A 22,194-nucleotide genomic window follows, 5' to 3' on the forward strand; every position below is an offset into this window, starting at 1 on the left:
GAGTTTTTCTGTTCAAAAGCGAAATCTCCAATAGCACAGTGTGCTATTTTACCACTTTTGAGTTCTGCACTTCCTCTGCTCGACTTAAAGGTATATGTCCATTAAATATTCATGGATCAAAATGATAACCACAAAGTAAAGAAATGGGAAAGGGGAAATCAACAGGAAGGGCCCACACCGTCCCCCTCACTGGTGAACACCGACACAAAGTATTCATTTGGAACCCTACCTACATCCTCCCCCTCCACACACAAACTACCACTGTGGTCCTAAATGGGCTCTACACTTTCCCATTATCCTATTACCCTTAATGTACTTGTAAAAGTGCTGAGGATTTTCCTTTAATGGGGCGGCATGGTGGCACAGTGGTTAGCCCTGCTGCCTCACGGCACCAAGGACCCAGTTCAATCCTGGCTCTGGGTCACTGTCAATGTAGAATTTGTAAATTCTCCCCATGTCTGTGTGGGTTTCACCCCCACAACCCAAAGATGTGCAGGCTAGGTGGATTGGCCACAATAAATTGCCCCTTAATTGGAAAAAAATAATTGGGTACTCTAAATTTATATGAAAAAAAGTTTTCCCCTTTATTTTATCTGCCAGTATCCTTTCATGTCCCATTTTTACTCTCCTTATTTCCTTTTTAAATTTTCTCTTGCACATTCTATATACTACTAGAGTTTCTTTTTTTTAGCCCTCAATATCTTCCATAAGCCTCCATTTTTCTTTTTATCTGATGTTGCATATCCGTCGATATCCAGGGCTCAGTGGATTTCCTGGTCCCACTCTTTTTGGAACATGTTGGCCCTGTACTCTCCTTATTTCCTTCATGAATTCATCCCACTGTAAAAGAGTCTTTTCCCTGTCCACTCTCGCCAAGTCATATCTGATCTTATTAAAATCTGCCTTCCCCCAGTTTAGAACTTTGATTTCAGGGCCATCCTGTCATTTTCCATAACAATCTTGAATCTAACGGAGTTATGATCGCTGTCTGAAAATGCTCCCCCACTGACACTTCAACCACTTGCCTGGCTTTGTTATCCAAATGTAAGTCCAGGACCGTCCCCTCCCTTGCAGACCTTCTATCTTCTCATATAGCCCTAAGCAACTAAATCAGGGGTGGTGGAATCCTGAAAGCACTGTTCTATTCCAGGCTAAGTGATACGGTAGTGTCTTCTGGAGATAGTCAAATAATGACCACAAGAAAAAATATGTAAGAAGGAATGCAAAAAAATAGTTTTCAATATTTTTTCGCTCTTATTTCACCACCAACAGCTGAACATGTAAACTACATGGGCGGGATTCTCCATTTTGGGGACTAAGTCCCCACGCCCGTCGGAAAACGGGCGAGAATAACACCGGACTTTTTCCTCAAAAGTCTGGGGTGATTCTCCGTTTTCCAGGGATCTATCAGGGCCCTGGCGTGCGTCCTGCGGCTCTAGCTGCCTGCTGTCCAGACTGCACGGCGGCTGCAAGTAGGTCGACGCATGCACACGGCGGCCCACCTCAGCGCGGGCGCCTCCAAACATGGCGGAGCCACACAGTGGGCCTTCGCGGAGTAAGGTAGGTCCCTCCCAGATTGCGATGGCCTGCCGACTGGTGGCCCCCGATCGCAGGCCTGGCCACCGCTGAGTCTCCACCCCCCCCGGAGTCAGACTCTCCCACCCCCGGTCGACCACGTGTGCGGGACTTGCGGGTCCGTGGGGAATCGGGAAGTGCCGTCGCGCCGGATTTCCGGCATGAACGGCTATTCTCCACCCGTGCCGGGAGTGATTCCAGCACGGAGGGTTGAAGAAAATTGCACCATGTTCTTCATCCACACCTGAAATACCTGCCAATACTTGCCATCAATGCGTGAAAGATCCTCTGTATTTCCTCTCTCATAAAGTCCTTTTTCACCATTTATCACCAAACTATCAGGATTAGCTGTGAGAAGCATTGCGTTCTCAGCCAGTAGTTTGGTTGGTCCAACCCATCAGAGTAAGAGAATTGCCACTGTACACCTTGTGACAAGTTCACCTTCCTTGCAGATTTCTACAGACATGACAAACACTCTGGGGCTGAAGGCCAAGGAGGTTTTTCTGCCTGTTGAATGAGTGGTACCCCAGCATAAAAATGATGACGAAGCCAATGTACACAATCAAAGGGTGGGGAAACTCAAGAAATACATGGTTCTGCACACATACCTGACCACAGGAAAATCACTGACTACCTGCATTACTCTTGCTGAATCAAATGGCCAGAATTTTGTTCTAGCCCAGGGAGAAGGGTTAATAGAGGGAAAAAAATGGGAAAATGTAAATGTACAATGCTTATATGCAAAGAATTATTAAACTTGAATAATATTGTTAATCTTAATTCTTCTAAATGAATTACCACTTCTTTTATATATAAATTTAGAGTACCCAATTCTTTTTTTTTCAATGAAGTGGCAATTTAGCGTGGCCAATCCACCTACCTTGCACATCTTTGGGTTGTGGGGGTGAGAGATCCACGCAGACATGGGGAGAATGTGTAAACTCCACACAGACCTGAATTACCACTTTGAGTTTCCTTCCCAACTCTAGTTTATCTTTTGACATTGAGCTTCAAAATGGAATAAAGCTAATGTACCATTCTTAGAAGTGAAGAAAATAAATAAAAATATCTAAACAGAACATAGGATTGTGATGTTGTAACAACAACTTGCCGGAGGTCCATCATCTCAGATCGCCTAGATAACAATGTAAGGATCCTCCTGTTAATTCTTGTTTGTCCCTTGTTTTTTCTCTTTTAATTTCTGTTATTCTGCTATTTCAATTTTTGTACATAGACCGATTAATACGCCGGTATCTTTAATCCGAGTGGCTGGTAAACTGAGGATTGACTTGCAACCTCAGGCAAGGTAGGTCGCTAAGAGCTGCTTATCTTTCAGATCAGCAGGTTCAAGGGAGATCAGTGATGACACACCTTGATGGACTTGGCTGTCGACTGTTTTGAATTTCCAGGTCTTATCAATGACCCCTGCTGATTGGTCGGGCTTTTTCTAGAATTTTCCTTCCCCGTGTGACTGTGTTTGTTTTTACTTTGGTTTTGGTCAGAAGCCTGAGGGTCGCAGCCCTGATTTATCTTTCTCATCTAACGGATTATTTCTGAAGATCCGAAGTAAAGACCTTTCTCTCTCCACAGCCAGATTGAACTTCAGGGAAATTCAGTCCAGCCACTAGCAGCAGGCAGGGTCAGTTGTTGAAAACCCCTTTTTAAAATCTTGCGTGGGGAACTCTGCTCTTATCTGGGTAAAGCTGTTACTCATTCTGGTGGAGTTGGAAGCAGGTAAGAGATAAACAGGCCTGAGGTGGATCCTTTGAGTGAAGGCCCAGGTTAATAAAAATTAAAGTGCCTCCCCAGAGGGAATCATACAGCCTGGGAGTTCTGAACGAATAATACTGCCAGAAGATCCTTATTAGCAATCAAGCCGGTAGCTTTGAGTCCGAAGCATCCTGGGAGGACAGCCTGCTGCAACAACCTCGACTTTGGAAGCTAGAACACACATATTTCATTTTGTTTATAATTCTTATTTTTTTCTCCCCTTCCCTCTCCCTCTGTGTGTCTGTCTTGTGTGTGGTTAGGTAGAGGGTGGGACCGTAAAAGAAGATTAGTTGGCCATTATTCTGTTATAATTATTGCATAATTCAACTTTGTCCTTGTAATAAATAAACAGTTTTTGTGTTCAAATTACAAACCTGGCAGCTAAAGCTTATTGAGCAGTCACGGAGCCAAAGATTCTGCAAACTTCATATGAATTATTGGCTAATTCACTTCTGTTGGGACTCTGGGGTCTGTGGGTCTGGAATCGGCTGTGCACTAGTCCAGGGTGTTGTAACAGTAAAGACTCATTTGTTTGATGTAAGCAGTTATATTGTCATCAGCTAGCTGCCTGGAGATCTTTCTCTTTCCCAGTCTTGGAAACTTGTGCTTAAGCTCAAATCCAATTAAATATTTGGCAGCAGCTGTGGCAAAGCTGTGGCTCTGGTTTCTAGTGTGAGAAGTAAACTGTAGCACGGCAGCTTTATGGATTTTGTAGGTGAAAATTTGCACAATAAAAACACTCTGCAAATGTATTTGTACAGCACCCAGCCATCTGAAAATAGCTGAAAATAAAAGTCAAGTTAGATCTTCAACTTGATTTGGAGCATCTTCATAAAAATGCCCCACCGGATGCTGAATCCGGCACTGCAGCACAGTGTTTAGCACTGTTGCTTCACAATGCCAGGGTCCCAGGTTTGATTCCCGGCTTGGGTCACTGTCTGTGTGGAGTCTGCACATTCTCCCTGTGTCTGCGTGGGTTTCCTCCGGATGCTCCGGTTTCCTCCCACAAGTCCCGAAAGATGTGCTGTTCAGTAATTTGGACATTCTGAGTTTTGCCTCTGTGTACCCGAACAGGCGCCGGAGTGTGGCGACTGGGGGATTTTCACAGTAATTTCATTGCAGTGTTAATGTAAGCCTACTTGTGACAATAAAGATTATTAAGATTATTTAAAAAAATTAAATGCCACTCAATCCAGGTACTGATATCATCCAGCATCAAATGGTTGAGGATTAGTGTACAAAATCTGAAAAATGAACATTTGATTTATCTGATGTTTAAATCTCCAAAAACTATGCTTCACAAAAGTGAGTGTTTTCCAGCTAAATATTTCCACGTGCAAAAAGAGGTCAGATTTGAAAAATTAGATTTTTCGTGCAGTCAATTCATTTCTGTTTATATATTCACCAGATGGCGCTGTATTGTGCACTGGGAATAATGGGTTAATGGCTACAGTATTAGAACATATTCTGCCTGAACATAAAGAAATGACTCCAATGATTTCCCCAATTTTTGCAGAATGTAACTTAATTTCTAATAAAGCCTAAATTATCCTAATCTTCAGTCAATTACAAACACAGACTGGGATGACAAGAAAGCTGGTGATATGTTAAATTACTAATGATGAAACAGATTTAGTTGCTGGTCTGAAAGTTACTGCGTTGGACTTCACCGCTTAACTCACTTCAAAGCATGTCATTTGGAAGCAATCTATTCTTATGCATCAGTGCTGGGATCAATTAGTAACAGTGGAAAACTGAATTCCTTACAAAAGTGTTTCCTGATTTGAAGCTAAAACTTTTTTCCCCCTTCGGCAAAATGAACTTGTCCTTAGGAACCACTGGTGCTGTAGGGATTATGCAACCCACAAAATCCACACTTCCAAAGTAATTACACGGTCAACTTTCAGTGTGATTTCAGGATGAGCATGAGGTGCAGTAAAAAAAACAGCCTGAAAGTACGCGAGTTTTTCCATCACCACCAGAGACCATATCATTCCTCTGATCCCTAATTTGAAGGCAAAAGCAAAGCACGTAAACTGTGGTGAAAGGCAAGGGAGCTTGTTGATGAATCCAAGTATTTAGCTCTGCTCTGAGGATTGCTTCTGTTTAGAAAGTGTATAAAGGAAAGCACTTGCATTTATATCGCGCCATTCATGACCCCAGGATACCCCAAAGCCCTTTAGTGCCAATGAAGTATTTTTGAAGAGTGTCACTGCAGTAATGTAAGAAAGTGAAGCAACTAATTTGCACGCAGCAAGATCCCACAGAGTAACTGGATAATCATATTTTCTTTGTAAATTATGTTGGTCGAGGGGTAGATGCTAGTTTGCATGCCTGGTGTTTTTCTTTAACAGAGGGATCTTTTACACCTGCCTCAGTTTGACATGTCACCTGAAACATGACACCTCTGATAGTGCAGCACTCCTTCCGTACTCCACTGGAGTGGAGTGTCAGCCCAGATTAGGAACTAAAAGCTGGGTGTGTGGGAATGTTGCACTCCATTCTCCATTGCGGGTAAGAACTTGGTCATCGGGTGTGAGGCACTCTCGGTGTTATTGTATGTATAACATAGAACAGTACAGCACAGTACAGGCCCTTCGGCCCACGATGTTGTGCCGACCATTTATTTAATCTAATCTAAGATCAACCTAACCTACATCCCTTCAATTTACTGCTGTCCATGTGCCTGTCTAAGAGTCGCTTAAATGTCCCGAATGACTCTGACTCCACCACCTCTGCTGGCAGTGCATTCCATGCACCCACCACTCTCTGTGTAAAGAACCTACTCCTGACATCTCCCCGATACCTTCCTCCAATCACCTTAAAATTATGTCCTCTCATGACAGCCATTTCCGCCCTGGAGAAAAGTCTCAATCCACTCTATCCATACCTCTCATCACCTTGTACACCTCTATGAACCTCTTCCTTCTTCACTCCAGTGAGGAAAGCCCTACCTCCCTCAACCTTTCTTCACAAGACATGCTCTCTAGTCCAGGCAGCATCCTGGTAAGTCTCCTCTGCACCCTCTCCACAGCATCCACATCCTTCCTATAATGAGGCGACCTGAACTGGACACAATATTCCACATGTGGTCTAACCAGGGTTTTATAAATCTGCAACAAAACCTCGCGGCTCTTAAACTCAATCCCCCTGAGAATGAAAGCCAACACACCATACGCATTCTTAACAATCAACCTGGGTGGCAACTTTGAGGGATCTATGTGCGTGGACCTCTCGATCCCTCTGTTCCTCCACACTTCCAAGAATCATGCCTTTAACCCTGTATTCAGCATTCAAATTCGAACTTTCAAAATGAATCACTTCACATTTATCTAGGTTGAACTCCATCTGCGACTTCTCAGCCCAGCTCTGCATCCTGTCAATGTCTTGTTGTAACCTGCAACAGTCTTCGAGGAAAGGCTGAAGGACTTGAGGCTGTTTTCGTTAGAGAGAAGAAGGTTAAGAGGTGACTTAATTGAGGCATACAAGATGATCAGAGGATTAGATAGGGTGGACATCGAGAGCCTTTTTCCTCGGATGGTGATGTCTAGCACGAGGGGACATAGCTTTAAATTGAGGGGAGATAGATATAGGACAGATGTCAGAGGTAGGTTCTTTACTCAGAGAGTAGTAAGGGCGTGGAATGCCCTGCCTGCAACAGTAGTGGACTCGCCAACACTAAACGTATTCAAATGGTCATTGGATAGGCATATGGACGATAAGGGAATAGTGTAGAGGGACTTTAGAAGGGTTTCACAGGACGGCGCAACATCGAGGGCCTAAGGGCCCGTACTGCGCTGTAATGTTCTATGTTCTATGTACAACGCCACCAACCTTCGTGTCATTGGCAAACTTACTAACTCACCTTTCCACTTCCTCATCCAAGCCATTTATAAAAACCACAGAGTAGAGGTCTCAGAACAGATCCTTGCGGGACACCACTGGTCACCAACTTCCAGGCCAAATACTTTCCATCCACTACCATTCGCTGTCTTCTTTCGGCCAGCCAATTCTGTATCCAGACAGCCAAATTTCCCTGTATCCCATGGCCCCTAACTTTCTGAATAAGCCTACAATGGGGAACCTTTCAAATGCCTTACTGAAATCCATATACACCACATCCACTGTCCGTCATCAATGTGTCTCGTCACATCCTCAAATAGTTCAATGAGGCTGGTCAGGCATGACCTGGTTTAGCTCACTGGGCTAAATCGCTGGCTTTCAAAGCAGACCAAGCAGGCCAGCAGCACGGTTCGATTCCCGTACCAGGGGCTAGGGGCTTTTCACAGTAACTTCATTGAAGCCTACTTGTGACAATAAGCGATTTTCACTTCATTTTCATTTCATGACCTGACCCTCTCAAAGCCATGCTAACAATCTTTAATCAAATTGTGTTTTTCTAAATAATCATAAATCCTATCTCTCAAAATCCTTTCCAATATTTTGCTCACCACAGATGTAAGACTGGCTGGTCTGTAATTCCCAGGAATTTCCCTATTCCCTTTCTTGAACAGGGGAACAACATTCGCCTCCCTCCAATCATCCGGTACTACTACAGTGGAGAGTGAGGACGCAAAAATCATTGCCAACTCCCTCGCTTCCCATAGTAAGCTTGGCTACATCCAGTCAGGCCTAGGGGACTTATCTATCCTGATGTTTTTCAAAAATGTAGCATAGGTCTGGCCCATTCCTCACTCCTGCATGGTGGCGATTACCCAAAACATTTTCCACTTCATTTGGGGTCAAAAATGGACCTCGTTCAAAGGGACGTAATGTGCAAACCTCTAGATAAGGAGGAAAAAGAGGTGCCCAACATCACCTGATGGCCACCTTTATGTGTGGCTACATCAAGCTGGGCACAGATGCTTTGGAGCTGGTTTAGCACGGTGGGCTAAACAGCTGGCTTGTAATGTAGAACAAGGCCAGCAGCACAGTTTCAATTCCCATACCTGCCTCCCCAAATAGGCGCCAGAATGTGGTGACTAGGGGCTTTTCACAGTAACTTCATTGAAGCTTGTGACAATAAGCGATTATTATTATTATTAGTGCGCAAACACCAAGGGCGGGTACGGGAGAATGTCTGTAATGTTTCTTTGACTGTATTGTAGAACCTCAAGAATGCAAAATGACGTGTGGAGAGAACCTGAATATTATCAAACTTTTTGGAATGGACATTTTGAAATGTCTGTAATGTTCTTTCAGATATTTTATGAATAAAGTATATTTTTGCAACAAAATAAAAAACAGGCCTCACTGGGACTCTGGAGCACAACTTTCTGAATATATGTGAGACTGCTACCAACTGAGCTAGTCTGACATTTAGGAAATTCATGAAAAGGAAGAACACAGCTCTTTAATGACAAATCATTATATTACATGGGACTTTAGAAAGATCAAGCGAAAAGCGAACTCTGGATTGGGTTGACTTTAGTCAATTGAAAGTATTGTTTTGTGCACAGCAGGGATACATGATTATAAATTTATCTCTCGTCACAGCTAGCAGGTTCTGCGAGATTTCTCATTCTGGCTTTCATCTATTTTCCATGCCTTTTTCTCTGTTTTATATAATTGCACTGACTCAGACAGTTAGCAAAAAGATTAAGAATCATATTCCAAAAAATAGTTTTTGCAATTTAGTTTAATGACTTGTCCAATTGCCTCTCATTTATTCCAGTCTATTCTCAAACTTCTCAAACTTGTTGAATTCCTGGAACAAAAATGAGTGGCCTTCATTGTCTGGCAGAAGAAATCAAGGTTGCAAGTCAAGAAGGCAACATTCCAACAGCTCAAGGCTGACGCCCTGAGACAAATCCAGAAGATAAAGGACATGTGGTGGGAAGAAAAAGCCTGAAAGATCCAACAATATGCTGGCTGTCATGACATGCAAAGCTTTTTGAAGCTATCTGGGCCGTGTATAGACCAAGGTCAAATGGATAAAATTCCCTTTGCTCACAGGATGGTTTTTCTGTTTATGAGTGCTGTGTTATGTACTCTGGGATAACACAGGCTGCAACTGGATGCAGCTTTCACCAAAAGATGCTCCAGACCTTGAAGTTAGTTCAATCTGATTTATATATTTATGAAAGAGACAGAGCATGTGTGCCCTGTCCTTAATATATGGGTTGTGTAATGCCCCCTTGTGGTAGTGTCACCTCTGGGTGTCTTGTCTGACATTGGTCGTGTCCTATTCTAAGTGTTCATTAGCTGTATGTCTGCATGTCATGACGTCTCTGGTGCTCCCTCTAATGTTTACTTAGTTATAGTGTATTTACATTAACCCCTTGTGTATTTACTGTGATGCATATCACCACATCCCCCTTTTTTCGTGTTACATATTTTCTGTACTTTGTTGAAGAAAATTGAACAAAATAGGTAGATAAGGGATGACATGTACAAGTCATGATGACAGTGATGATTATGTAATACCAAATAATAGTTATGAGTCCAAAGTTCATGAATTTACACGGTCGAGTGGCTTTCTTGTGCTGTTATGGAAGTGTCGATGTTGATGTTGCCATTCCCTTGTGAACGCCGTCAGTGTCCTGGTGTTTACGCAACCAAGAAGTCATCAGGAGGTGTTCAAATGGTCAAATTACTTCATTGTCTTAGGCGGACTCTTTTTTTGTGCTTGTGGTAGCAATTTTTGACATCATCGTCTGAGTTGTAGTCTTCAAGGACTAAATCATTTCTTAGGGCTGTGCTAACTGCTTGTTGCAGGGTTCTGCGGAGGTTACTTTCAGCTACTGGTCAAAGTTCAGGCATTGTGCTGCTGTTCCAGGTGAAAGAATTGTGCTTTCTGGCTTTAAAATTGTTTTTCACTATGTTCGGACATTTCCCCTTTAAGTGGGCATGGTCTGGGGCCTCTGACGTCATGACGCTTGTGACGTAGAGCGTAGGAATGGATTGCGCATGCGCAGATCGCTTTTCCTTCACTGTGCGCTCTTTTCGCAACACTGTTTCGCCGGTTTGCGTCTTCTCGGGAACTGCGCATGTGCGGCTTCTTGCGCAAGATGGCTGCCAATCAAAATTGCCGTTTGCTTCTGTTGCAAGCCTACCTTTGCCCGTGGTGAGTATAGGCGCCAGTTTTACCGATTTCTGTTGTGTTCACTTCGCAGTAGTGTTCAAACTTGTCCTGGACTGTCTGGAAAATCTCTCTTGTCCTAACCTTTGGAGTATTTGAAGGAATTGAAGATTTCTGTTCCACTTTCACCTGCAATGGTGAGTAGAAGATCTATTTTCCCAGCATCGGACACACCATCTAGGTGATGCTACCATGTAAGTCTCAAATCTCTGCTTGAATGCACGCCAGTTGGCACTGAGATTGTCGTGGTACCTGAGCTGCTGAGGAACTGGAATCTCGATCATCTTGCCTGGGTGCTGTTGCTGGTAGTCACGGATCTTGCTGAGTTGAACTGTTTAGATTCAGCAGGCACTCCTGGTACCATGTTGTGTTATGTACTCTGGGATAACACAGGCTGCAACTGGATGCAGCTTTAACCAAAAGATACTCCAGACCTTGAAGTTAGTTCAATCTGATTTACTGAACCAGTAGCACAGTTCTCTATGAGTTTGACTCTCCTGCTTATCTTGCTGTAGTAACTCAGTCTAGTCTGCTCTAAGCCACGTGGTGGGTGTGATGCTTCTGATCTGCCCCTGTCCTACTCTCTAAGTGTCGCCTGTGGAAAGAGACAGAGCATGTGTGCCCTGTCCTTATATATGGGTTGTGCAATGCCTCTAGTGGTAGTGTTACCTCTGGGTGTCTTGACTGCCCATTGGTCATGTCATATTCTATGTGTTCATTAGCTGCATGTCTGCATCTCATGACATCTCTGGTGCTCCCTCTAGTGTTTACTTAGTTGTAGTGTATTTACACTAACCCTTTGTGTATTTACAGTAATGCATATCACCACAATGAGGATGACAATGCCGTCTATCAATGTGAAAACAACATTTTTCAACAACACTTTAAAAGTGAATCCACAGTGGCAGCTCACTCTCCAGGATATTCCTCAACACCATGTGGCAGAATCCATGATGACCCACCATCGATGGGAGAATGGCAACAAGCATTCAAATGGATGAAAAACAACAAAGCCCATGGCTCTGATGGTATTCCAGCAAAGATTGTCATGCACTCATCTTACAGATTTCAAATGAAAAAGAATTCCCCTGACATCAGGTAAGCGACAATTGTAACCATCTTCAAGAAGGGAGATAAATCACAGTGTGGAAACTATCGAGGTGCTTCCATCATCCAAAGCTGGGAAAATCATACACATATCAATTGCCTACTTCCGGTGGCTGAGGAAATCCTTGCTGAGACACAGTATGGCTTTAGGCTTTCCAGAGCAACCTCCGCCATGGTCCTTGCTGCCAAAAGAATGTTGTGAACACAAAGAACGTTTTATTGTATTAATCGACCTGTCCAAAGCCTTTGATTCAGTGAATCGTGAGGCTCTGTTGATTGCGATCCAAAGATTTGGGTACAAAATGAACTTTATCACAATGCTACAATTGCTTCATGATAATATGAGTGCAACTGTCTTCAGTGGGCAATCTGAAACAGACACCTTCAAAATCCACACCGGGGTCAAGTGGCTGTGTGATAGCCCCCATATTATTTAAAATCTACCTGATAATTGACTATTCACCTCAAAGACCAACTGCCCTCTGGTATGAGTATTAAATACCACCTAGATGGAAAAATCTTTAACCTCAGCCAAACTAAACTGACCATCTTAGATATACATAGAATTGCACAGCACAGTACAGGCCCTTCGGCCCACGATGTTGTGCCAAACTAGTCTGAAACTAAGATCAAATCAACCTACTCCCAATCATTCGAGTGCACTCCATATGCCTATCCAATAACCACTTGAAAGTTCCTAAAGTGTCCGACTCCACTACATAATTTATAGTTTGAAGATGACTGCAGTGCCATTGGCCAGTCTTCACCAGAATTGCAAGTCCCTTGATCTCTTCAATTCTGCATACAAGAAAATCGGCCTGTTCTTTAAACAAAACTCATATGAACACATCCCTAGTCAGTCAAACATTCCACTTCCTGTACATTTTGAAGGAGAGACTCTGGAACATGTTGAGCACTTCCTTAGAGTTTGCAGCTACCTCTCTCAAAAGGCCAACATTGATGAGGAGATTCAAATTCAGATCAGCTACACCAGATACAAACTACAATAGCGAGTGGTTAACAACAAAGGCCTCCACAATTCAACAAGAGTCCAAATGTACAACACCAGACTGTAGTGAGACCTGGATGGTGTTTCAACGACGCATAAGAGAGAGAGAGAAATTCCATCATCAACGCCTCCATCATATCCTTTGGATTCAGTGGGAGGACCATTGAACAAATGCTTCACAAATATTCAGGCAGAATTCCTGAAAAATCAATTTTGATGAACTGGATACTGTGTATAGATGGCTGAAATATATTTCCACTGCCAGGTCCTGGGTTTCTCAGCTCTCAAACGGCCAATGTTCCGTGCGAGGACAATGAAAACATTTCAAAGATACTCTGAAGCTCTCATTGAAGAGCAGTATTGTCGTTAATGACTGGGAGCTGCTTGCTCTCAATTATTCACAATTCTGACAACTTGTCCTTTACTGCACCATGCTTTGAGTCACCACGTGTTAGTGAATGGTGGAAGAGAAGGAAAGAAAAGGGAAACAAATTCTGCACTCTGGCTTCCACTATCTCATGGGAAATCCTGTCCCATTGTGCCCAAAGGTTTGTGGGTCAGAAATCAGCCTGTTCAGTCACATCAAGGCCGAGGGTAGAAACTCACAACCCTGAGTAAATACCATCCTTGAACCGAGGGACATCTAATGAAAATTAATTCCAACAGGTTATAGCGTGATTGCCCGACCTTAATTCAAATCTCCCTTGATGAGTAACATTACAGTACAGTGGAATAACATTTGCTTTTTGTAAATTTAGACTACCCAATTATTTTTTTTCCAATTAGGGGGCAATTTAGCCAATCCACCTAACCTACGCATATTTGGGTTGTGGGGGTGAAACCCACACAGACAGGGAGAGAATGTGCAAAATCCACAAGGACAGTGACCCAGGGCCGGGATTGCAACCCAGGTCCTCAGTGACGTAATCCCAGTGCTAACCACTGTGCCACCGTGCTGTCCCAATATAAAATTCTTTAAAAATATTTTTACTGAAAACTGAAATGAAAATCGCTTATTGTCACAAGTAAGCTTCAAATGAAGTTACTGTGAAAAGCCCCTAGTCACCACATTCCGGCACCTGTTCGGGGAGGCCAGTACGGGAATTGAACCGTGCTGCTGGCCTGCCTTGGTCTGCTTTCAAAGCCAGCGATTTAGCCCAGTGCCTAACCAGCCCCTATGTGCTAAACACTTTCATTATAATAAAACAACATAATTATATACTATACAACAAATGCATCAAGACACAATGTCAAAGGAGTACAATCAACAATCAAGAAGACATCCAATTTTAACCCTCCAACATTAACTGAAACCCCCTTAACACCTGACAGTGACAAACTCTTTGAAAAGGAAATGAATGGCTGCCATCTTAAGTAGAACCCTTGTACCGACCCCCTAATAGTGTTCTTGACCGTCTCCAAATGTAATCACCCAACGAGGCTGAGGCACTGGGCAGAGTGGGAGGACTCCACCCAAGCAGAACCTACCTCCCGGCTAATAATGAGGCAAAGGTAAGGACATCCGCCTTCACCCTGGCCCGATACCCCAAAAATGGCCACCAGCGTACAACATTAAGAATCTCTGACATGGTATTGAAGAAGGAGATCCAAAAGCTTAATAACTTGGGATACAACAATAACGTATGAGTATGGTTATCCAGCCCCTGAGAACACCACTCACACCTGTCATCTATGATGAAGAAAACCCACTCATCCTCGCCTTGGTCAGATGAACCCTGTGCACCATCTTGAACTGGATCAAACTGAGCCAAGCAGAGGAGGACGTGGAGTTGACCCCGAGAAGAGCCTTGCTCCACACCTCCTCATCCAGAATAGGGTCAATTCACCCTCCCATTTCTCCTTCAACTCATTCACAGGGCGTGATTCTCCGCTCCCCACGCCGGGTGGGAGAATCGCAGGAGGGCCGGGCAAATCATGACACGCCGTCCTGGCAACCCCTGCGATTCTCCCACTCCCCCCAAAATGGGGGACCGGCGACCGGCAATTCTCCGGCCCGGATGGGCCGAGCGGCCTGACGAACCCGACCGGTTCACGCCGGCGCCAACCACACCTGGTCGCTGCCAGCGTGAACATCGCGCGACCAGTAAGTGTGGGGCCTGTGGGGGGCGGAGGGAGGATCGAGTACCACGGGCTTGCTCATGAGATGTCTGGCACGCAATCGGTGCCCACCGATCGTCGGGCCGGCGTCTCCAAAAGACGCACTCTTTTCCCTCCACCGCCCCGCAAGATCAAGCCGCCATGTCTTGCGGGGCAGCGGAGGGGGTGACGGCAACCGCGCATGCGTGGCTAACGTCACTTAGGCGCCGCCTGCCGCGTCATTCCCGGTGCAATGCTTTGGCGCATGCGTCAAGGCCAGGCGCTTGGGATTCATGCGCCGCCGCTCCTAGCCCCCCCCCGGGGGGGGGGGGGGAGAATAGGGGGCGAGGAGCGGCCTCTGACGCCGAGTGAAACACTCCGGGTTTCACTCCGGCGTCGGCTGTTTCTCTCCATTTCGGAGAATCGCACCCACAGAGCCAACTCCGCTGAGAGGAGCTGGCTCTGGCCGTAAATACCTAAAATACTCTGCCCACCAGACCCAGCCAAAAATATAATCCTGTCCAACAGGGAGAACAATGCTGCCAAGGGAAAAGAAGAAAAAGTCTTCCGCAAAAAATCACAAATCTGGAAACATCTGAACAAATTGGTCTGAGGGAGTTGAAATTTTTCTGACAGCTCCTCAAAGCTGGCCATCCTTCCCTCCACAAACATCTCTCCAACCCTCTCCAAATCCTTCCTCTCCGTGGCCTAAATTTTGAGTCGAAGCCCACTGGCACAAAGAGATTATTACTGTCAGTTCTGCTTCCAATTTCTGAGGGAGCGATTCTCCGGAAATATTTCGAAGTGTGGTAGCGAGTGGGAACTGCTGTCAGCTTCTCGGCGCTTGGTCCGGCAAGTGAGAATACTATTCAATGTTAATTGGTCCACTTAAAGAGGCCCCATGGGCTTCACGTCGCAAGTGAACTCTCGCCAGCCGATTTTCCGGGAACTAACAAGGTTCAGCAGCATTTAAAGAGCAATGGCACAGCCAACCCCACTCAGCTCACAGCCATGGCGCCGAGAAGACCGGTCCCATGATTTGGAGATGCGGAACTGGGGAGGCTCCTAGATGCGGTGGAGGCCAGGAAGGATGTCCTGTTCCCCCGAGGGTCCAGGAGGATGAGCCACAGGGCAGTGAGTGTGGCCTGGGATGAAGTGGCAGCGGCCCTCAGCTCAGGAAGGACTGGCCTCCAATGTTGTAAGGTCAACGACTTACAAGAGGCAGCACGCAGTACCCCCCCCCCCCCCCCCCAAGACCTTTCCACCTCCATGCGAGCATCCACTCCCCAACCCTCCGTGCAGGCCCCAACCATCGCTTCGCCCTCTCCCTCCATCCAAACACCTCCCCAACCCTTCCTTCAGCACTCCTCCACCACTGTGAACCATGCATGCCACTCTGTGTCTCTGCAGGAGGAGCTCCCTCAATCACCGGGCGAGGGCTCAAACTGGCGGAGGAGTGCCGGACATAAGAATCGTCATGACCTTTGAGTAACGGGCCCTGGAGGTGACAGGGGAGGCTGAGGACAGAACGGTCACCAATGTGGATGTCGGTGCACACCCAGGAGGTGAGGATCCACCGGGCCCCACCCGGAGGAACTGTCAAACGTGAGTTGTTATTGCCATACATACTGACACAACCTTCCCACTGACCACATGTCCATTCTCCCGAAGATCCTCCAGCCGAAGGCGCCGGTCCATCCGGGGTGGCCCTCTCCCCTGCCTCCCACGAGACCATTTTGGAGGAGAGCCCGAGGATGTCATGATCAACGCGTCACAGCTGTCATCTCCACCCTGCAGAAACACACACCTCGGTGGGCAACGCTAGTGGTCAGGCTTCTGGGGCACAATATAATGAGCATGGTTGCAGATGTACATAAGGTGGAGGCAGTAACGCCCAGGTGAGACAGTAGTCGGAGGTCTGCTGGATCCCAGGACCCAGCTGGGTCACAGCCAGATGCTGAGCCCGTGGACCATGCTATTCCGGAGCTGATGGATCTATTGGGGAGCAGCTGGGACATTCAGAGAGAGATGTCAGCAAAACTCCAGCAGGTCCATAGTCGTTTGGAGGAGTCCTAGAGGCTACGGCCGCAGGAGATGTCACCAGCAATGCATGGCATTGAGGCCAATACTGCTAGGGTGGTGACAGCAATGGAGAGCCTAGTGCACGATGTCGGTAGCATGAGTTAAGGTGTCCAAGGCATGGAGCATTTAATGACTGCTGTGGCTGAGGGCCTCAGTAGAGTGTCCAACCCGCTGGGGCCCTCCAGCCCCGGAGGACACCCACCACAGGGATTGAAGGTCACAGGACGTGGTAAGCAGCTGGTTGCCTCCACCTCCGATGCGCATCCTGGGGACACACCTAGACGTAGCAGTAGAGCTAGGAAGGCTGAGCAAGTTGAGGATCAGTGAGGGCACTGATGGAGGGAGGGCAGGATGTAGGTAGGGAGCGAGGGAAGGTGCAGGGGGTGAGGAGAGTGGGGCGGCACATTCGGGAGAGTGGGGCATTTTTGGATATTACAAGCCCTTCACCACAATCAGTGATGCCTCTGTCACTTTCGTTCGCAATGCGAGCTGACCTCCAAACCTATAGCCCATCACTCCAGGTATCCCCCCTCCCCAGGCACAACACATGAAGGTAATGTGAGGGTGTGGGTAAGGTAGCGATGATGGACCGGGCCACATCCTAAGTGAAGCGGGCAATTATGAGGGATCCCTAGCCCTCCAGGCTTGCCGGACCTTCGCCGCTGCTGCCTGTCCCGAAGCCTCTGGCTGGTCTGTCTCCCATCACCAGGCACGTCCTTCAGCCCCTGCTGGTCCTGCGCCTCCTCATCATCCTCGTCCTCCTCCTCGGAGATGGGCACATGTTCCTCATCCCTAACCTCCAGCACATCGCCCTGTTGCTGTACCAGTTTGTTTAGGACACAGCAGACCACCACAAAGTGGGCGACCCTGCGGGCGGTGTCCTGCAGGGCATCACAGAAGCAATCGAGGCATCGGAACCGTATTTTGAGCAGTCCAATGCACCGCTCAATGATAGCCCGGGTGGCCATGTAAGCCTTGTTGTATTGGGTCTGCGCTTTGATCTCTGGCCTCCAAACTGGCGTCATTAGCCAGGTCCTCAGAGGGTACCCCTTACCCCCCCCCCCCCCCCCCCCCCACAGGCCAGCTGCCCATCCTGAAGTGGTCCTCGAAGAGGCCAGGGTTGTCTGTCCCAGAATGTAACTGTCGTGCACATTCCCTGGGAAGTGTGCGCACACGTGCATGATTTTCATGTGGTTGTCATACACAAGCTGTACGTTCAGTTCCACTCCTTGAACATTCAACGCAATCCTGCGAGACGTTGCAAGGAGAATCCGGCCCACAATATGCGGGATCACCTTTGAGTAAATCTGCATATTAGAGCAAGGCAGCTAGCCTCTCTCTAATGTACAGATTCCCAAGGCACCGGATGCTTTGGGATTCAATCCCTTCGCCTTGGGCACCTCGGATGAGGGTTGTTTGGTACTGGTCGCCACAAACAGGGACCAGATGGAATGGCACTCGTGGGGGTCTCCAAGGGGATCGGAAACCCCAGCTGCATGCCCTTTGGGCAGGCTGGTGCCCTGGCACTACTGGTGTCACCTGGGTATCCTGGCATTGCCTGCTTGGGACCTTGACAGTGCCACCCAGGTGCCAACCCCCATGTTGCATTCGAGCTGGGGCGGGGGTGGGGGAAGAGGTTCGGGATTCTTTTCGAGGCCTAGGAGATCAGCTCCCCATTGTAAAAAAGTAAAGATCAGGGCTATGTGCGGCCTCGGCACGTGTTCCTCATTTAGGCCACTTATTTAAAGCGAGCGCTGGGAAACACGCAACTAAAATCACTCGCTCAGGAACGTTGTTCTCTTTTGGGAAGATTGCGCCCATATTCTCCCAAGCAGAGAATCTCACCCATAAAGTGTCTACAGGCTACTGTTGCGAGTTTACATGTCTTTTCCCTTGGGAATGCCCACAAGCCCGCTTTATATTTCCAGCATTTTCAGATTTTTACCATTTGAAATAACATACTTTATGATATGTAAGTCCCCTCATACCCATGTGCTTCTCGTCAAGTGTGGGAGAAAATGGAATTTGCAGATTATATTGCATCACTGTGGCTAAAACATTTGGCTAATAATAATATACATTGCTGCCAAATGTATAGTTGAGAAGAATTCCTAGAAGCAGCCAACATGAACCCGGATGAGGAGAATAAAATGTGCTGTTGCCACAGTTATGATAGAAGGTTGGTTTGAGTTTTAAAGTTGAATATTCTGCTGGTAATATTGCCACATTCTGCATCACATTCTTTAAGCACATGTTTACTGTTAGTTGGAATTCAATATACACTGAGGGGTAGTAGCACACACTTAAAATAACACTGTTTGAGGAAAACAGGTGGATTACAGCCATGTGAACCTCTGCTTCTCCGCATCTAATGGCATATTTTTTTTTGCAGCTTCAGGGTTTATGCCAGCCTATTTTCTCCAGCCAGGAGTCTTGGGACTGCTTATCTCGCCAGAGCACCTTTTTTATGTACTTAGCGTGGAGAGGTATCACTGCTGGAAAATAGATCATTTCACGCTTTCTGTATTGGCACCGTGTACTTTACTACTAATGGAAAGCTAAAGCTGTGCCATAGATTGAAGGGATGAAGACGGTGCTCCCCATTCCGCTGGGTCTCTGATCTCAGCTGTAACTATCTTGGGAGTTGTCTGGTGGAGGCCAAGGGCTGGTGCTGTGCAGAAGGAAGAAATTGAAGAGTGCTATTGCTAGATCAATCTCAACACTGGGTCAAGAGCCAAACGCTTTCCTGATTTCTCAGCCAGAACTGGTACATGGCCTGCAGGGTCAGAACAAGGTGAGGAGGAAAGATGTGTTTGAAAAATCTAGTCGATTTGAAATAGATGCCAATCTATCTCATTTAGTAGTTGGAAGTTGTGCTAAGTCAGCAGCTTGCAATGAAGTCATCTCACAAATACAGTGATTCACTTTCATTTTTAAATGTAGTTTATGAAAACCAAAACTTTCTTTTGCTGTTGAGATTGGTTTAACTTGGAGCAACTGAAGTACATGTTCTGTCTCCAGTGCCGAAATAAAATTTCAGAGGTAGCTAGTTGATTGTGAAAACCTGCACTTGCCTAATAAAAGCAGAAACAGCCCAGCACAAAAGCTTAAAAATTTCTTTGAATAAATGGCAGAAGTTTCACCTGCTGTTTCATTTCAGAATAAACCTTCTCAGAATTCAGCTCCACTTGTCTCTTGAATTCTTCCAAAGCTGCATCTGCCTTCTGGGCTTGGAGCTTCTGCATCTCGGTCACCCTGGTCAGTTGGTCTTCTTTTTCACTAAATAAGTATAAACATTTCAGTAATATACTGTTTATAGGCATCTTAAGTCTCACAGAATAAACCCACCATTAAATTTATCTTCATGTAATAAAGCCTTGCGTCAGATGAGATTCACACCAGAGAGGCTGCTCTCCAGAGAAGTGTGATCTTTCAGAAGAACAGAGGCTCTCTCTGCCCAGGTGCCGGTAGAAGGTCCATGGCACTATTCAAACAAGAACCAGAAATATTCGGCAGGTATCCCTGCCAACACATCTTTCAACTAACGACCAGAACAAATTGCCTGGGTGTTTAGCTCATTGCTGGGCTTCAGTACTCTGTTATATCATCCGACTGTCTCAGCTCATGTGTTGCTGAAACCCTCATTATGCCTTCATTCCCTCTAGACCTGACCATCCGAATGTACTCCTGGCTGATCTCCCACAGTCTACCCTCCTTAAACTTGAGGTCTGTCACGGCCACCTGGTCAGTGCTCAACAAAGGTTCAGATATTGAACCAGACGTGTAACGTTTTAAGACTGTGCAGAAAAGATAGATTCGCTCTGGGACTGATAATAAATAAATTGGAATTTGTTATTTTATAAACAAAACATTATTAAAACAAAAGGAAAGAAAACAATATTTAAACATTCAAACTTCACAGTTCTAACGCTAATAGATTATATGCAGTTTCTTAACTTTAACACCGAGGCCCCATTAAATAACACTTTCAATTAAAATACAGCTCTTGTTCCACTTACACATCCAGGTAAAGGCAGCAGTTTCATTTCAGAAGCAGTCTTTCTTCTGTTTGGACTACTCTTTCACAATCCTTTTTCTCTGTGGCAGTTTTCATGATCTGTTTCCTGGCTGCTCACATCTTTAAGCTAGCAGGCTTCATGAGCTTAATGGCTGCTTTCCACAACCTTCCGCTTCCAGGTTTCCCCACCTGGGGCTGGATTCTCTGCAGTCCTGCACCGAAATCGCATTTGGCGTGGTAACGGATAATCAACTTTCGCGGTGAAATCACGTCTGGCGATTCTCCGGGACCCGAGAATTGCTGTTTTCACAAGTACTCCGCCCGGCTGGGGGCCCATTGCCAGAGGCCCGCCCAGCTATCCTCTGCTCCCAACCGGCTGAGTTCCTGACAGTGTGGTTCTAACCACCCATCGCCATTCGGGAACCTCGCATGGTGGCTGCGGGCTCAGGCACAGTTCGCAGCCACCCTGGTGAGGTCAAGGGGGCGGAGAATCGGGCACCTGGGAGGGTCCTTATGGGCGGCCGGGGGACAGATCAGGCCGGTCGGATCTTCAGGTGCGCAGGCGATCTGGGGGGCCAACATCTTCCAGCTGCCTCTGTAGTCTGAAACCGCCATGGCGCTCGGCACGGCTGCTGGAGGCCGCCGACGTGCGTATGCGCAGCCTCAAAATTGGAAGTGCGGGGGGCTGTATCCGCAGCTAAAGCTGTGGGGATTACTCTGGGTCCCTGCTAGCCCCCTGAAGGTGAGTGAATGAATTAGCTTATTTTCTTTTGAGGAATCCCGGGAATGAAATGCCAGCATTTTTACACCGGCGTGGGGTCATTGCCCCATTTTGGGAGAATCCAGCCCCTGATTGCTTGGCTGCCCATCTGCTTCTGCCTTTGTTCCCAACGGATTTCTGTCTCTCTCTCTCTAAGCACCGCCCAGCCCTTCCAACAAAGCTTCTCTCCCGAAGTGGTCAAACTAGATTCTATTCTCATTATTTAGTTAATAGTCCATTCACATTTACACAAAAGGCCAGAGCAATGACATTCATGTACAACTACCTTCCATGATAGACCATTAGGTCATCAGACACTGTTAATGGCTGGTCATGCAGGAATGTCCCAAAAGGCAATGGGTCTTTGGTGAATCACATTATGCCTTCCCGAACGAGTTTAAGTCTAAATGGGAGCATATGACTCAGTCAGGTCATAGTCATAGAATTTACAGTGCAGGAGACCATCGAGTCTGCACCGGCCCTTACAAAGAGCACCATACTCAAGCCCACGTATCTACTCTATCCCCCTAACCCAGTAACCCCCATTTAATCTTTTTGGCAATTCAGCATGGCAGTCCACCTAACCTGCACATCTTTGGACTGTGGGAGGAAACCGGAGCACCCGGAGGAAACCCACGCAGACACGGGGAGAACGTGCAGACTCCTCACAGACAGTGACCCAAGCCGGGAATCAA

At 46.4% G+C, this 22,194-nt stretch overlaps 1 protein-coding gene across 11 annotated transcripts in view; it reads right to left on the reverse strand.

Moving 5' to 3' along the window:
• The window catches only part of cep112 (centrosomal protein 112), a 698,524-nt gene that overhangs the window by 313,528 nt on the left and 362,802 nt on the right, over window positions 1-22,194 (reverse strand). For all 11 annotated transcript variants that reach the window (XR_005457964.1, XR_005457967.1, XR_005457965.1 and 8 more), the window contains one exon: window positions 19,865-20,000. Coding sequence is in view for 7 of the 11 variants with exons in the window: in XM_038777029.1 (XP_038632957.1) it covers window positions 19,865-20,000 (136 nt within the window). In the remaining 4 variants the exon portion in view is untranslated. The remainder of the gene's footprint in view (window positions 1-19,864; window positions 20,001-22,194) is intronic.

Source organism: Scyliorhinus canicula, chromosome 18 (genome assembly GCF_902713615.1).
Source record: "Scyliorhinus canicula chromosome 18, sScyCan1.1, whole genome shotgun sequence".
In the NCBI taxonomy this organism is placed as follows: domain Eukaryota; kingdom Metazoa; phylum Chordata; class Chondrichthyes; order Carcharhiniformes; family Scyliorhinidae; genus Scyliorhinus; species Scyliorhinus canicula.